At 58.5% G+C, this 16,627-nt stretch overlaps 1 protein-coding gene across 1 annotated transcript; it reads left to right on the forward strand.

The window, feature by feature from the left end:
- The first annotated feature begins 519 nt into the window (after nucleotides 1-519).
- Nucleotides 520-15,717, forward strand: RAB3D (RAB3D, member RAS oncogene family). The gene is made up of 5 exons (XM_074979534.1): nucleotides 520-619; nucleotides 8,221-8,448; nucleotides 11,672-11,790; nucleotides 13,091-13,215; nucleotides 15,166-15,717. The coding sequence occupies exons 2-5, from the start codon at nucleotides 8,221-8,223 to the stop codon at nucleotides 15,351-15,353; spliced, it is 660 nt and encodes a 219-aa protein (XP_074835635.1). The 5' UTR covers nucleotides 520-619; the 3' UTR covers nucleotides 15,354-15,717.
- Nucleotides 15,718-16,627: the final 910 nt, after the last annotated feature.

Here is a 16,627-nt window from a genome sequence, read left to right on the forward strand (position 1 = left end):
AAGATGGAGTAAGTTGGCATCACTGCAATGGAGCAGGCTGATTTACACCTGGTAGGAATCTGGTCCCATTGACTTAAGTAGATCCATGCTGATGTACACCAGCTGGGACTCTGGCCCCACTGACTCCAGTGGAGGGGAGCTGATTTACACCAGCCGGGGATCTGGCCCTGGTGACTCCAAAGAAGCGAAGCTGATTTACACCAGCCCGGGGTCTGGTGCCATTGGCATCAATGGAGCGATGCTGATTTACACCAGCTGTGGATCTGGCCCTGCTGACTCCAATGGAGTAATCCTGATTTACACCAGCTGGGGATCTGGCCCCGCTGACTGCAATGGAGAGATGATGATTTACACCAGCTGGGGATCTGGCCCCGCTGACTCCCATGGAGCGATGCTGATTTACACCAACCAGGGATCTGGCCCCCTGCCAGGATCGGGCCCGCCGCGCACCAGGCTCCGCCCCGCCGGGCCGCAGGTGGGGCCGGTGAGCTCCTGCCAGCCCCGCCCGGCGCAGCCACATCGGCCCGCGGCGGCGGCTCGGGGAGGCGGCGGGACGCGGCCGGTGCAGGTGCCGCAGATCCGGGAGACCCGCCCCCGCCGGGGGACCCGCACCGCGGAGGTACCTGTGGAGGGGCCGCGCTGGGGTGCGGCAGAAGCTTCTCCTTGGGCGAGTGGCCGGGAGCCGGGTCCGGGGCCAGCAGCCCCCTGCTGGGGCCAGCGCGCCCCACCTCGGCGGGGCCGGGAGAGGAGGTTCCCCCCACCCCGATCTCGGCCGGGGGATGGGATGGGCTGGGCTGGGCTGGGCTGGGGCGAGATTCCCCCGATCTCGGCCGGGGGGCTGGGCTGGGCTGGGGCGAGGTTCCCCCGATCTCGGCCGGGGGGCTGGGCTGGGGTGAGGTGAGGTTCCCCCGCCTCCCCCGATCTCGGCTGGGGCTGGTCTAGATCCTCAGCGGTGGAAATCGGGGGTCACTCCTCTGTTCCCGGAGCTGCTCCAGCTGTAGCCGAGCTGGGGGGGCGTTGTGCTTGGGAAGGTGCCGGGTGCGTGGCGGGCAACTGCCAGCTCCGCTTCGGCTGATAAGCCGGCCGGAAGGCGCCATAAAGCAGCCAGGTGACAGCTGGCTCCCAGGGCTCTGCACCTGGGGTGGGGGGAGAAGGTTCCCCCCTCCGCCCCCCGTTGAATTCAGCAGGTCCCTGGGTGCAGCTGGGTGGCTGCTGGGTCCCTGGGCCTGGCTGGTCTCTCATCCACCCCCACCCCCTGGCCTGCCTGGCTAACAGAACTAGGCTCCCAGCGCTTCCTATGCTCATGTCTCTTTAAGGTCCCCCTCCCCAGGCCCCCGAGGACCCTGCCCTGGCCTGGTCGACACGCAGGGCAGGGGGCAGATGGGGGGCGTGGCCAGGGTGCCTTGCTCGGCTCCCAGGGGTGGTGCCACGGTTAGAGCAGCCCTGAGGCTGCTCTCGCTGACACCAGGGTCAGGGCCCAGGATGTGGGTAAAGATTGCTTAGAGAGCCTGTGGGGTAGAACCTGTCCCCCCCCCCGACCCCTGTGCCTGCCCCAGGGACTAGGGGGCCCATGTAGCTGGGAGGGGTAAGACAGGGTGTTGATAATGGCCAGGGTGGTTCCTACTTCTCACAGAATTAAGACCTTGTCCGGCAGGGTGGCCGCTCGCCTCGTGGGGGTGTGGCATAAGCCGGGATCCGTTTGCTGCTGGGTGCTGTTGCACCAGTGGGCTTGGAGGGAGGGGCCCTTCCCCGCTCTGCCCACAAACTAACTTCCAGCCATGTGAATTGTCATCCGGAGGGATTGGTGCTGCTGTGATTCTAGATCCAGTCCTGCCTGCTGGCTCCCCAGGCTAGGATTCCTTGGGGGCTGGTTCCCCGAGAGCTGAGCCACCGGCAGTGTGTGGGTCTCCTGGTGGTGCACATAACAAAATTTATTCCACATATGGATGGAAAAAATAAGAGGCACCCTGCTTGGGTGGGGAGCAGGGAATGGAGCAAGCAGTGGGGCCCAGGGGCTTGGTTCTTTAATTTAGGGGAAAAGAAGACACCAGTATAAACCAGGGCTCACACCGGTTTAGCCAGTCCAGGTGTTAGCTGACCCCGAGCTCTGGGGTATCTGGGAACCTGTCAATGTTCAGTGTAAGCACCCTCCAACCCCCCCGCCCCCACCCATGAGGCAGGGCAGTGCTATTGCCCTTAGTTTCCTGGTGGGAAAACTGAGGCACAGAGCGGTGAGTTTCCAAAGGTTACCCCATCTGCCTGTGACACAGTGCAGGAATGACCCCGGATTCCCCCAGGCGAGCTAGGGCACTAATTAAAGGATGTTCTGTGCCTGCCAGGCCCTCTTCTCGTAAGGTGGCTGTTATCAGTGGTGGCCCATAACTGGACATTGCCCTCCTTCCTGGCCTGCCCCTGCTGGGGATCTTGCCCCATTGTGGCAGGCAAGGGGCTGGGTCCTGTCAGTGACAGCCATCTGCAGAAAGACGCCAGGGCAGCTGAAGGGTCCCAGGGGTGCGCGGCTGTTGCTTCTTAGGTGCAGATCGTGCCACGCTAGGAGGCAGCTTCGTGGGTAGCTAGCAGGGAGCAAAGATGCCGGGACACTTTATACAAGAGGGTGTTAAAGTCCAGTTGACGCTGCCCCCCTGAAAGCACCCCCCGGCAGGCCTCTCATGGATGCAGCATCCTTGCTGCTTGTGCGGTGTTGCTGTGTGCTGTGAAGCACCTGCTGTGTCCCACCCCAGAAGTAGCTGCATCTCAGCTCTCAATGAAGGAACCTGGGATAAACTTCCACAGTCACTCAGCACTGGGAATAGGATCCCTGAATATACCGCTGCTGTGCCCCACCCCAGAGGCAGCTGCATCTCAGGGATGCCTCACCCAGCACTATATAAACAGTCCCTGTGCCCTATCCCATGGCTGCTACATTGTGGCCCTAGGTGAGGGATCCCTGTATAAGCAGCTGCCACACCCCACCCCACCCCACCCCAGAGGCAGCTGCATTTCAGCATCAGGGAGATCCTTGTCTCTCAGCAGCAGCTAAGTTCTGTAATACCCAGTGCCTTGCAAATCCTGCAGTGACAACCCCGCCCCTACAGGCAGGTGACTGAGCTGTCGTAGCCTCAGGCCCCTTCCTGTATGGGTTGTCTCTGTGCTCTGGCTCTGTGGCAGAGATGACACAGCCAGATTTGCTGGGCAGGCAGTAGCCTGCAGTGCGTTGCCTGGAATAACAGATCTCTCCAGGAGTCGGGGCTGGGTTTTGGCTGTGTTTTTTTGGCTGGCCTGGAGTTCACTTCGCAGTTGGTGAGTCTGCCCTGCCCTGCCACCCGCTGCAGCCCAGGCCTGGCCACTTTAACCCCTTCGAGGTGCTGCCCCCTGGGCTGTGCAAAGGGCTGAAAATGCCGCTGCTAGAATCACCCCTGTGGGCTGGGGCTCCGGATCAAGGATCCCCGGAGAAGCTGCCCTGTGCCTCGCCCCAGAAGTAGCTGCATCTCACTGCTGGGTGAGGAATCCCTGAAACATCTGTTGTTTCTATCCTTTCTTGGTGTGGCAATGCAGCCGCCTCTGGAGTGGTGCCCTGGGACTGTTCACGCAGGGCCCAGGAGATGCAGCTGCCTCTGGGGTGGGGCCTGCTGGCTGATTATACAGGGATTCCTCTCCCAGTGCTGAAATGCCCTGCTGCTTCCCAGTGGCTCTCCTCTGAGTCTGTGCAGCACAGCGGGGTGGGGTGGGCAGGGTGCCTCTGGCTTTTACTGTGTAGTGTGGCGTGAGTGGTGAGCAGGGTGATATGACAGAACTTGTGCCATGCACGAGGGGCAGCACCAAGGGCATTGGCCCAAGGCCGCCGAGCCCAGCACAGGATCCTGCATGCGAGGCGGCATCTAGGGCTAAGATCAGCCATGCAGGGCCATAAAGGGGAATTGGCTCCTTGCAGCTGCATTCACCAGCAGCTGGTCCCAGCAGTCGCCCTGCCTGGGCGCTCTGGCTGTGAACGGCAGCTTTGAGGGAGCGGCCCCTGTGAGTCTTAAATAAATAAGCCCTTTGCTTTGCCGAATCACCAAGCACCAGATCCCAGCTGGTGCATGTGGGCCCCCGGCACTGGGTCCAGGAGAGCAGTGCTGATTTGCACCACGTGGAGATCTGGCCTAGAGCTTGTGGGACGGTGGGGGGGGGGAGATGCTTGGGGGTGGTGAGGGGTTGCTGCTCTCCGAGGCCTGGTCCCCTTCCTGTTAGCTCTCTGTGCCGTCCTCGCCCAGCAGGGCAGAGAGCCCGGGCGGTGAGTCAGGTCTGTGCATCGCAGCCGGATCCAGCCACCTGAGTCACGCTCTTTGGGTTTGCGCTGGTCTTTGGCACAAAGCTCCTGGCTTGTATCAGCCCTGGCTGTGCCGCGCTGCGGGCCGGCTCCCAGGCACGCCCCACTGCCGGTCACTGTGCCAGCCTGTAGCAATGCTGTCCCTCCCGCCCACTGCTGCATGCCAGTGTCTGTCCTGTCTGCCTGCTCATCTCCCCTCCTCCTTCCACCCCTCTGTGCCCAGCCCTGCCCGGGAACCCCCCAGAGAAGAACCACCACAGGACACTTCATCTCACCAGATGGGACAACCTCAGTGACGAGTCCCAGAGGCTCTATGGTCTTAGAGCACCCCCTGCCTCAGTTTCCCCAGCAGACAGCGGCCATGTGCTGTGAGGCCCAACTAGCATGAGCTCAGGGTCTTGAAACCGTGGTCATTGGCCGAGCAATCAGCCAATGAGAACTCGTGCTGTCGATCTCCCTCCACGCAGTGATGTCGTGGCATGCAAATTAGCAGTGGGAAAGGGCTGGGATTGGTTACATACCCTCTGATGTCACAGCCACCCCACAGAGCTGGGTATGAGCTGAGTTATTACATGCAACAACTGTTAACGACTTAGCTTCGTTGTGGCTGGTGTGCAGCTTGGAGGGGCCTTCGAAAGGCGGCGTTATCCGGGGGCTCAGCTCGCGCTGGGCAGAGGGGCTGGCTCAGCTGCTTGAAGGACTGAGTCTTAGATTACCGCTAGCTCTGAAACGAATTTCCCGGTTGCCTTGCGAACGCTCAGGCAGCTCGAGGGCTGCGTCTCTGGGGAGGAGACGCCGGGTGTTTTTTCCTAGTGAGCAGCGAATCCCAGCTTTGCACCCAAAGTGGAGCTTGGCTTGCAGGCTGGCATCCCAGTTGATACCTCCACGGGCAGATGGACGGTGGGCAGTAGTATATAACGGCCTGACTGAGGTCTGGGGCTGTATTGTCTCAGGTGCTACGTAGACACTGAACAAACTCAGCAGACAGCAGAGTGCCCCCCACGCTTTGGTGTAACCCACACACCAAGGTGTGGGTCACTGGCCCATGTAGTGGTACCTAAACCACTTACACAGAAACGGACTGTCTCCTGTATGGCCTTTGCTGAGCGCCAGCTGGCCTTTGGCTCAAACTGCGGCGGCTCCTCTACCGAGGTCCCAGGTTCGAGCCTGCCTGGGGGCTGTTAGCTGGCGCTGCCTGTACCCCAGCAGAGACCACCCCCTTATGCCGGGCCTGCATAGACTGTTGTCTCAGAGCCTCATCTAACCCAGGGAAGCATGAGGAGAAACTGAGGCATGCGACGAGGTACATCACCCAGGTCCCTGGCACAGCTGGGACTTGAGCCCTCTCCCTGGCACTGTGCTGCAGCCCTCAGAGGGCGCAGCCCAGCAGCTGTCAGCAGGAGTTGGGGAACTGGAGAGGTTACTGCTTGGCTGGCCCAGAGCTGCAGGGATTCAGACCGGTTGGGCTGGTTGGAGGCCCTGGCAAGGTGGCGGCTGTTCTGAGCTGCTGGCGCGGGGGCGGTGAGCGTGACTCATGGGGCTGGGGTGAGCCCTGTTAGGAAGCCGGTCCTGCCCGGCGGCGTCTGCCAGCCCTTCGAAGCAGCGGAACGCTGCGTCCAGCTGAGAGCCCTGAGCGGGGCTGGTAGCAGCTGGAGACCCGAACTGAGGTCGGAGGAATGTGTGGTGCTCACCCCCAGGCATGCAGGGAGCTGTGCTGATGCCCGCCAGGATCAGCGCCCCCCAAGTGCGTGCTGGCGGCCGTGCACACGCATGTGATTAGAAACCGTCCTGCAGAGCTACATTCACAAGTGAGAAACGGCTGCGGTGGAGGCAGGAGCCCCAGTGCCTGTGGCCAGGCTACAGTTCCCCAAAACCAGCCAGGGAACCCTCTTTGTGAGGGGAGGTGGTGCATCATGGGAGTCCCTGGCCTTGGTGCATCATGGGTGATGTAGTCCAACGGGTGACCGGCCCCCAGGGCGTAAGTGGAGCCTGGAGTCATTTGTGCTACAACTCCCAGGGGGCACTGCTAGAGTTGCCAGACATTTAGAAAACTTATCTGGATAGGTGTCCCCAGCTGGGGAGTGGGGGGGGCACTGTGGTGGGAACCCTGGCTGTGGGGCACCAAGTCCCACCTGCAGCTGGGAGCCAGCTGGTGGTGGGGCATTTCCCTGGCAAGTCCCACGTCCCCCATTTACGCAAAAGTGTCCTGCCAGGGGACGTGGGACTTGCCCAGGAAATTCGGGACTGTCCCACGAATGTCTGGCAGCCCTGGGCACCGCAACAGCATTTGCATCCAGAAATCCTTTGGGTCCGGGCCCCTCTGCTTGGTAACGGTAAAGTTCAGTTTTTCTGCAGGAAGCAGATGCTTTTCTGGGGGGGCAGGGGCAGGGGGATCATGCAGCTGAAAAACCCAGTTTTCCCCTCGGGAAACAGCTTGGGTGGGAAATGTTCAAGTGGCCCTGCTCAGCCCCAGCTGGCTCTGACAAATGCTGGCAACTCACCTTGGTTGTGCAGGGGCAAGGGAGGATTTGAACCCAGATCTCCCGCAGCCTTCACCCCTCGCTCACCCCCGCTGGGGGGCGTGGACACCTTCCACCTGCTCTCCCTCTAGGCAAACACGTTTTGGTTTTGGTTTGAGGTGCAGGTGAGACACACAAGCCCCAGTTCCTGCCACTTCCCAGTTAGCAAACAGCTGTGTTTGAGCGCTGACCCCCTCCACCCTGGTGTGACCCATCCCAAGGGCTGCCTGTGCCAGAGAAGGGCACGGAGAGAGCAACAGGAAACAGGCCTTGTGCCGCTTGGGGAAATTCCCCTTCCTGGGCTGTGTCAGAGCTCGCTGCAATGAGGATTTGCCCACAGATCCTTCTACCACCTCGCACAGAAAGTCAGGGCCCTGTTGTCTGGCGGGTGCATGTTTATAATCCCTGAACAGCTAATTAGCCTGTTCTTTGTGGGGCACCTGAGCTGCTAGGACTCTCGAGTGCTGCTGTAAAAATAATGTACAGCGCCTGGCACCGTGGGGGCCCTGGCCCACGACTGGGATGCTTGGGGGTGCTCGTGATGCAAATAACCTGACATGGAGGCCAGCAGGGGAAACTGAGGCACGGTGCAGGGGAGTGGCTTGCCCACATTCCCTCAGCCAATCGGAGGCAGGACTGGAATCTGGGAGTCGTCAGTGATTGGGTGGTTTGTGGTAGCGCTGAGGAGCCCCAGCACAGCCATGATCCCCTTGCGCTCAGTGCTGTGTGTTGGCTGGAGAAAGAGAGGGGCACTGCCCCCAAGGGACGGTCTAGGCCTCCAAGGCTTGTGAAGAGCTGTGTGTTGCTGGCGGTAAATGACTCTCCTGGGCTGGGGATCTCTGCCGATGGGCGCCAGAGGAGGAGCCTGGAGCATGTTGTGTCCTGGAAGGCTCCTTTTTCTTTCCTCCCGCAAACACCTGTCATCTGAGTCCCATCCTCTCTTTCTGGAGACCTCCCAGGGCTGCATGTCCTATCTGGCTCGGCAGGAGGAATGATATCAGGTTCTTTCTTAGCCTTGTCGCTGGCTGGCAGATCCTGTTCCCCTTTCTTCCAGGTGCGGAATAATTTTATGGGCACTGAGGCATATACAAATGTGCACCACCGGTAGAAACCAAACCTCCCGGCTGGGGGTGCTCTGCTAATCAGCTGAGCGGCATGTGAATCTCCCCTGAGGATTCTTGTCCCTTCCCAGAGTTGGGGATGGGACCTAGAAGTCCTGCTTCCCAGCCTCTTCCCCCACCCCAACCGTTAGGCACCACTCCCTTCCTAAAGCCAGAATCCTTTGATCCCATGCACCCGAGCTCTAACCACTAGACACCACTCCCCACTGGGAGTGGAACCCAGGAGTCCTGACACCGCCTTGCTGATGCTGACACCCCCTGCCCCCCACAGATGGCCTCTGCCAACGACACGCGGCAGGTCCAGAAAGATGTGGCCGACCAGAACTTTGACTACATGTTCAAGCTTCTGATCATTGGGAACAGCAGCGTGGGGAAGACGTCCTTCCTGTTCCGCTATGCCGACGACTCCTTCACCTCGGCCTTCGTCAGCACCGTGGGCATCGACTTCAAAGTCAAGACCGTCTACAGGAATGAGAAGAGAGTCAAGCTGCAGATCTGGGTGAGCGCCAGGGTGGGCAGAGGTTGGAGGGGACTGGGGACCACTGTGGGACAGTTTATTTCTTGGGGGGGCCAGGACTGTCTCCTCGTGCTGTGATCAGGGCAGGGGCTCCTTGGGCTACTGTAATAGTGACAGTGGCAAACAAGGATCAGCCACGGCCCTGCAGCCCATCATCTCAAGAGGTGTCCAAACCCAGCCCGTCTGCTGCCCTTTACTGCCTAATACTATATGCCAGGCAAATTCCTCCTGACCCCAAGCCAGGATCGACCTGGACCCTGAAGCATGAGGGTTGACAGCCCTTTTTCTTCAAGTTTCCTGCCCTTTGACCTAGGAACAAATTCTCTGCCTCCCCACGGCTCCTTTCTGCCTCTGGGCTGTGCTGAGAACCAGCTACCTCGCCCCTTGGTCCCTGGTTCGCTTTGCCCCTTCCCCCAGCCCCTGTTCTATAGGGTCAGACCCCGGTCCTGAGCCCCCACTGCACAGGGGGTGGAGGTCTGGGAGTTGAGGAGGCATGGTAGGTTATTGAGCCAGCTCGTGCCACAGGGAATGGGCCAGGCCTCCTTGGTTCCCAGCACTTGTGGGTCACTAATGGGGTGAAATCAGCCTGCCTCCCACGCAGAGGGCACGTGCGGGGGGCGGGGTTGGGGGCCTGTTACCATAATCACTGGAGTACTGCGACACTAGAACATCGGTCCCTCTTCTGTTGGGGGAAACCCTTCTGCTCAGCAGCTTGCGGCCATGCAGGGAAGAGGCCTGACTCCCCTGAGCCAGCCAGCCAGCTCCCTGCCTGGGGGCCAGACAGGAGTCAGCTTCCCCTGGCAGGGAACAGGCCCTGTCTTTACGGCTCAGGGTGGGGATCCAGGACTCCTAACCCCTCCCCCCTGCTCTAACCACTAGATCGCACTCTCCTTCCAGTGCCAGGGCGAGAAGCCATTGGATTGAGGGCAGCACCGAGGCGCCCCAGTTATGGTCCAGGACTGCATTGGATTGAGGGCTGCATGCGATTAGGTGTGTTACGGTAGCACCTAGGCGCCCCAATAGCCAGGCAGTGCCCCACCCTGGGGCTGTATTGAAGCTGGCGCTCCGGGGAACGGGGTCACTTTACAGCTGCTGGGGGCCTGGCCTTGACTCCAAGGCTGTTACGGCTGAGTGGAAATCCAGCCCAGCTGCCGTGTCTCTCTGGCCCCGGGGGTGGGACTGGCTCAGTCACAATGCGCAGCCGGATCCCGGTGCGCAGGGTAAACACCCCTCCCCTCGGCAGCGGCTGCAGCCGTCACTGGCTTTCGCTCTTGGCTGTCACCATGGCAGTGCACCGACCTGACCCGCGTGGGCTGGGACGCCGGCAGCAGCGGGTGTTACCTTGGCTGCCGTCAACGTCCCAGGGACGTCATGGTCTGGGCTCTTCAGCCGAAAAATTATCGCCCCCACCCTGCCTGCCGGCCCCCAGCTGGTGAAATCCTGGATTTTGCCTGTGGAACTCATTGTCGCTCATCGCCCATGGCAGGACCCTCACCGGCCCCCTCACGCCCACCCCACAGCCCTGAGCGGTGGCTACCTCTGGGTTTACGCTGCAGGCAGCCCAGCGAATGAGCTGTGGCAAGATCCCCCATTTGGAGGGGGCGGGCTGGCTGTTCCGAAGGCTGAGCCATCTCCGTGCGTGGCGTGGCTTGAGTCTCTGCAGGCTGTCACGTCACAGACTCCAGCCTGCAGAGGGACCTGGGGGAGCAGCATTACCCAGTGGGATCCTGGTGTGGGGACAGACCTGATCTCTAGGAGGGCTGAGGGCGCTAGGCTGGGGTGCACATAGAAGCAAAGTTTTGTGGCTTTGCTGGAGTCCCTCTGCAGCTTAAATTGATCGGAGGCTCTTTGAGGCAGGGACCACCTGTTCTGTGGACGTACAGCGCCTGGCGCGTTGGCTCCCGGGCTGGGATGCTGAGGTGCTAACACAAGCTGCCTCCTAAATAAGCCTTTCAACAGCAAGTGCTTTACTTTAAGGGGATGCAGCTGAATTGGGAGGATGGAGGGGTGGGTGGATGGACAGATGTCTTCCTGATGCCTCCCAAAAGGGTCAGGGGAAATGTCTCCGGCTCGCTACGCCCTCCAAAAGAGAATGAGGTCAATAAAGGGGTGTATTATGGTAGCACATGGGAACCCCCGTTATGCCCCAGATTTGCAGTGTGCTGGGTGCTGTGCATTATGGTAGTACCTAGCCCACCTCAGCCATGGACTGGGACCCCCTTTCTCGAGGTGCTGCATGTGATTAGGCGTATTATGGTAATAAGCGTGCAGTTATAGCCCAGGACTCCACTGGACTGAAAGCTGCATGTTGTTAGGTGTGTTACTCTAGTACCTAACTACCCTGGGTATGGCCCAGGATCCCATGCGATTGAGTGGTGCACATTATTAGGCGTATTGTAGTAGCACATAGGCACCCCAGCCACCAACTGGAATCCCACTGGTCCAGGTGCTGCCCAAACAGAGTTAAATTAACCCGTCACTGAGCAATGAGTTCCCCAGGCTAAGGGAAGGATCAGACCATGTCCTCTTCCTTTCCTAGCAGCCAGCGTCCTCTTGCCCTGCATTGTGCCGCCCGCTGCCTGGAGCCCTGCCCTGTCTCTTTCCGTGGGCTGCCTGCTATTCCCCGAGCCGAGCCCCCACTCTCTGCTCTCTCTCCATAAGGCAGAAACTGGCTTAGGGTCTTCATCCCACTCAGCAGCCCAGTTCGATCTCCATGTGGAGCCCTTGTTAATGTCTGCTTTTGAGAGGCACGCCATTAACACCGCTGACGGGCGGCTGAGCCGTCATAGAAGCGGGCACCAGTTTCTGCCTCTGGCCGGTCGCTCCCAGGGCCTGCAATGAAAAATCCTTCCGTCCTGGCCCTCCGGAGAGGAGAGAAGAGCTGCGCAAGGCCGGGCAGCTAGGGACTCGCTGCCATTTCTCACCCTTGCACATCATTCACAGCTTTGCAGACATCCTGGGGAGAGATGGGCCCTGCCCCCAGGGAGTTTCCATTCCGGAGGAAGGGTGTTCCACAGGTGGGGAAACTGAGGCATGGCAAGGCCGTGAGTCTAGGGTAGGACTCGAATCCAGATCTAATGGGAAGTGGGTGGGAGCGTGAACCCCAAACTTCCCGCGCTGCCATCTCTGAGTTGAAACCTTCCCCCGAGCAGCTGGGATCTCGCTCTAATCTGTGTGCATGCTGGGGGGCCGGGATTGTTTAAAGGACACGGCCGGGCAGGAGAGGTACCGGACGATCACGACGGCCTACTACCGGGGTGCCATGGGCTTCTTGTTGATGTACGACATCGCCAACCAGGAGTCCTTCAACGCCGTGCAGGACTGGTAAGAGGTGCCGGGTTCTTTTGTCCTGTGATCTGTATCCCGAGAGCCAGGCGTGCCTCTTAAAGACCTGAGGGGGCGGTGGGAGGCCCGACCCTAAAGGCTCATGGGATTTTTAAAAGATCTTTTACAGGGGGAGTCGATGCCAGGAATGGAAGAGGCAAGTCACTGCATGAACTGGGGACGGGGGAGGGGGAAGACTAGGTGGAGGGGCGCACAGGAGGACCTTGGAAATGGGGCACTGCATCCCCCTTCACCTGTTCCCTGTAAAATAAGCGCCCGCGGCGTGTGTGTCTGTTGGTGGTGCGCGTGCCTTGGTGTGCATAAAACTTATTCCACCCTGAATGAAAAAAGTTAGAGGGAGCCCTGCCCTCCCTGTTCCCCATTCCTGGCTTCACCCCTATACCCAGCTGCAGCCTCCTGTAGGGAGAGGTGCCGGTCTGCTGGGGCCACCCATGGGTGACAGGGGCAGTCCCCAGGATGCAGAGAGGAGTTGGGTCTTGGCCGTCAGAGGCTGATGCTGCAGCTGGGAGGCCCTGAGCTGCCTTGGGGGAAGTGTAACAGGGAATTGGTTTAGCACTGGGATCTAGTCACAGCCAGCCAGGACTCCTGGGTTCTCTCCCTGGCACTGGAAGGAGAGCGCTATCTAGCGGTTAGAGCAGGGGAGGTTGGGACTCAGGACTCCTGAGCTCTGTTCTGGGAGGGGCGTGTGAGGCTGTTGCTCGGATTCACACACAGCCCATTTCTTCCCAGGACTGAGTTTTAACCCCGCTAAGCATGGGTAGAGGCACACACCCCCCGCCCCGCTTTTGTAGAGTATTTGGTATTTCTCATTACTATGATCCCTGGTTCGCAGAAGGGGAAAATTGAGGCACAAGGCAGTTACCCACCCAGACACCCCCAAAACGTTCCTTTTCTCCACCCCCTCCTCTTTACCCACTAGGCCCTGCTCCCCTCTTAAGCTTGGGGATAGAAACATGGAGTCCTCCCAGCCCCCCTCTAACCACCGGACGTTAAAGCCCTGCCAAAGCTAAGGACAGAACCCAGGTGTCCTGACCTCAAAAGGATAATAAACAGTGTGAGTTGGTTGGGGCAGGCAGGAGGGGAGGGAAGGACCAACTCCACCCCCCCGTCCCGGCCTGTACTGCAAATCCCTGGTTGTAGGGCGCATGTTTCTTCAGTGCGGCCTGGATTTGTAAGAGAGCTCTTCTGTGAGTGGGAGGGGTGGGCTGAAATTGATTGACCGCTCAGGGGCGGGGCTTATGTTCAAGGCCTGAGTTCAATTCCCACCTCCGCTCCGCAGGGCGACTCAGATCAAGACCTACTCCTGGGATAACGCCCAGGTGATCCTGGTGGGGAACAAGTGTGACCTGGAGGACGAACGAGTGGTGGCCACAGAGGACGGGAAGCGGCTGGCTGACGAGCTCGGTAGGGTCCCCCATCCTCCCCAGCAAACTGGGAATGGAACAGGTGTTGGGGTTTGTTGGCCGTTCTGAAAACGTGTCTCAGGGGCCAGCCCTTTTGGAGAAGATTTCAGCAAGTTGAAATGTCGATGGGTGTTTAGTTTCGGGTTGAGGCGGTTCTGGGCTGGAGCATTTTCCACCTCTTTTGTGTAGCTGTTTAAATATGAAAATTCGAGGAAATGTTGAGGCAAACTATTTTTTTCCCTAAATAATTCTTTTGTTCATAGTGGAGGGGGGGTTCTTGGTTTTTGGTGGTGTGATGGGGGTTCAGGGGTCCCCCAGGCTCTGCACCCATCTGCAGGCAGGAGTGACTCACCCAGCAGGAGAACAGCGGGTTTATTAACCGGCAGGGCACAGCATCTTACAGAGGAGTCAGTAGAGCAGGCAGAGACAGTCAGTACCATCCATGCTGGGGAGAGGAGGCCCTGAGGGGGCCCCCAGAGCCAGGGCCTTGCCCCCTCCTTTGTCTCCCTCTCTCCCAGCCCAGACCAACTGCTTCCCAACTCCCAGTTCCAATTCAAACCCCTCAGGCTCCAGCTTCTCCGTTGTCTGCAGCCCAGAGGTGTCGCCTCGTCTCCTCCATTACCCTCAGCAGGAGCCCCCCCACCTTCTGTGAGCCCCACATGTACGCATCCTATTCCCCACTGCATTCCAGGTGGGTTCCATGCTCCCCCCAACAAAACACTCTGGCAAAATCAAATTCCCATGAAAATCCGTAGACCCCTAAAGAGGGCTCTTGGATGACACGTTGTTGGCAATCCCAGCCATGAACAGAAAGTCTCTCGCAATCCTCTCTCTGCCTTTACCACTCTCCCGTTTTGTCATCTCGCCACCTAGTGGCCAGCGCAGGCAGATAAAAGCCCTACTACTGCCGCGCCATGTCATCAGACTGCAAAGCCAGATCGTCTGTTCCGATGTTTTTGCATCGCACAGGCCAAAGAACTGCCCCAAAATAATCCCTCGATCTTTTGGAAACGCGTCCAGTTGTGATTTTAAAAACTGTCCGTGGTGGTGAATCCACCCCTTGGTAGACTGGGGTAGTGCAGCCCCCCAGTAACACCCCCCCCCCCAAAACTGTTCAGACCCCATCACAGCAATTCTAGCTGCCATGTACACTTCATTAAATGAAAAAGGAAACCGCAACATCCATTTTTTTTGGACCGCGTTTCCTAACGTTATTGGAAGATATTTCATTTAAATATACAGTAAACTTTCATATCCAGCAGCCCTGGGGCCCGGAGTTTGTGTGATATGCAAATATGCTGGATAATAGAGAAGTGTACCCAGCAATGCCTAATGCTAAAGAAACGAGATTAGATATCAACTACACAAAATGTATGCAGAGTACTTTGTTTACCAACAACAGTGGTATTGAACTCTGTAAACTTATACTGTACTTGCTGTATGCATTTGTATTTCCTTTCACTGGATGGTACTTATGGAAAAGGGAAGTAAAATGTACATAGGGTTAAAATGCTGGTTATCTGAGAATGCTGGAGAGGGAAGAGTTCACTGTAATAATTAATTGTAACTTTGCAATTTCTTTAAAACTTATGTTCTAGGATCATTTTTATTTTTTTCCTGGGCTCTGCAGCCCCCTAGTTGGGAACCTCTGGGCCAGTGTCTAATTCTCGCCTTTGTTAGAGGTTGCGACATTTTTTCTTTTCCCCTTCTGAATTTGTCAAGCTTCAGCTTCTAGCTGGATGGAGTTTGACTTTTCTCTGCTCAATTTTTTGAGCAGCCCCTTATCAAAGAGCAAATCCCCCCTATAGGTGGCTGGTAACCAGGCGGCTGCTGCGTGAGGGGGCTGGGGGGCTTCATGCTGAAGGTTGAGGGTTCAAATCTCACTGCTGGCTCTTCCGTTACTTTCAGTTTGCACTTGCCAGCACACAATTTCTCCCTCCCTCCCCTCCAGGGTTCGAGTTCTTCGAAGCCAGCGCCAAGGACAACATCAACGTCAAGCAAGTCTTTGAGCGCCTGGTGGACGTCATTTGCGAGAAGATGAACGAGAGCTTAGATGCCAGCCCCACCCTGCTCACCAGCGGCAAGAACGGGGCCCTGAAGGAGACTCCCCCAGCACAATCCAGCCCCTGCTCTTGCTAGATAAGACTCCACCCACGTACGGCTCCCGCCCCCACCCCCCAACTCGAGTGGTCAGAGGCCAATCTGTTGGGCTGCTGCCCCATGGTTCTGTTTGCCTCCAATGGATCCACCCTCCCCTCGTTTCCCTGCAATGGTCCTGTCCATCTCTGCAACCCCAGCCAGGGGAGGGCTGCAAGCCCATCCACCTGACCGCGGGGGTGGGGGGGGCATGCACAGCACGCTCCCCCCCAGCCCAGCTGATGAAAATGGACCTGACTTCCATTGACCTGGATGGCACCCAGGCGGGTGCTGTGGGTCTGAAGGGGGTTTGAGGCTGGAGCGTGGAACCCCCTACCCAGATCTGTGACTGGCGGTGCGGGGTGGTAAGGGGGGGACAGAGAGGGGTGCCTGGGGGGGAGAGTGGATATGGGGACGTTTCCCACGCTGGGTTTGCTGCAGGTTGGGGGGAGAGAGGTTCATCCGCGTGCCGTAAAATGGGTGGAGGTGGAAATCCCTTTTCATCGCTGCGGTAGGCTACAGACTACATCTCCCATGATGCCCCACAGTCTCCCTGCTGGGGGCAGAGGCTTGCATCCTGGGGATCTCTGGCTACGGTGCAGCATGGGAGATGCAGTCCAGTGAAAGAACTTGTCTGGTGGGGTGAATGGAAGCTGGTGCCTACGACTTCTCTCAGCACTTCCAGAGCAGCTGAGCCCCAGATCCCTGCTTCCACCAGGTTCCCATACCCACTAAGTAGCCTGGAGCTGCGAGTGTGGTCCCTGATAGTGGTGCACTTATTTGCACGAGTGGTGAATGCTCTAGTGGGAGGAGCAGCAGTGAAGATGACGACGCAAGGCACCAGGGAATGAGAGGCTGAGAGTTGTTTGTCTTCGTTGGAACAGCTCCTGCTTTTGGGAGGGGGGGCTGCAGACTTACCCAGCAGGAGATGCTTCAAAGGATGGGGTACCCGGCGCTTCCCCCCAACCCAGGTCCTTCTAAGGAGCCTGAGCCTCTGAAAATCATTAGTAGCTGGATGGGGAGGGGGAAATCTAGAGATGAGAATAAGGCCAAATCCTCCTCCTAAGTCTGGTCCCTCTGCTGGTGTAAATGGATTGTGCTCCATTGACCTAATGGAGAGACACAGGTTTATGTCACCTGGATCTGGCCCTTAATCTAAGACAGGGCCGGGGGAGGAAGGAATAGGGGCTGGGTAAAATGTGGACTTCCTTCTGCATTGCCTTGCTTGAAACCATCCACTGCAGGGCTGGGGCCTTGGGGAAACTAAAACCTGATTT

Source organism: Carettochelys insculpta, chromosome 29 (genome assembly GCF_033958435.1).
Source record: "Carettochelys insculpta isolate YL-2023 chromosome 29, ASM3395843v1, whole genome shotgun sequence".
Taxonomy (NCBI): Eukaryota; Metazoa; Chordata; order Testudines; family Carettochelyidae; genus Carettochelys; species Carettochelys insculpta.

Coding starts and splice junctions, on each gene's coding strand:
- RAB3D (XM_074979534.1), top strand. CDS start 8,221: ATGGCCTCTGCCAACGACACGCGGCAGGTCCAGAAAGATGTGGCCGAC. Junction 8,449..11,671: donor GAGTCAAGCTGCAGATCTGG/GTGAGCGCCAGG, acceptor GATTGTTTAAAG/GACACGGCCGGGCAGGAGAG. Junction 13,216..15,165: donor GCGGCTGGCTGACGAGCTCG/GTAGGGTCCCCC, acceptor CCTCCCCTCCAG/GGTTCGAGTTCTTCGAAGCC.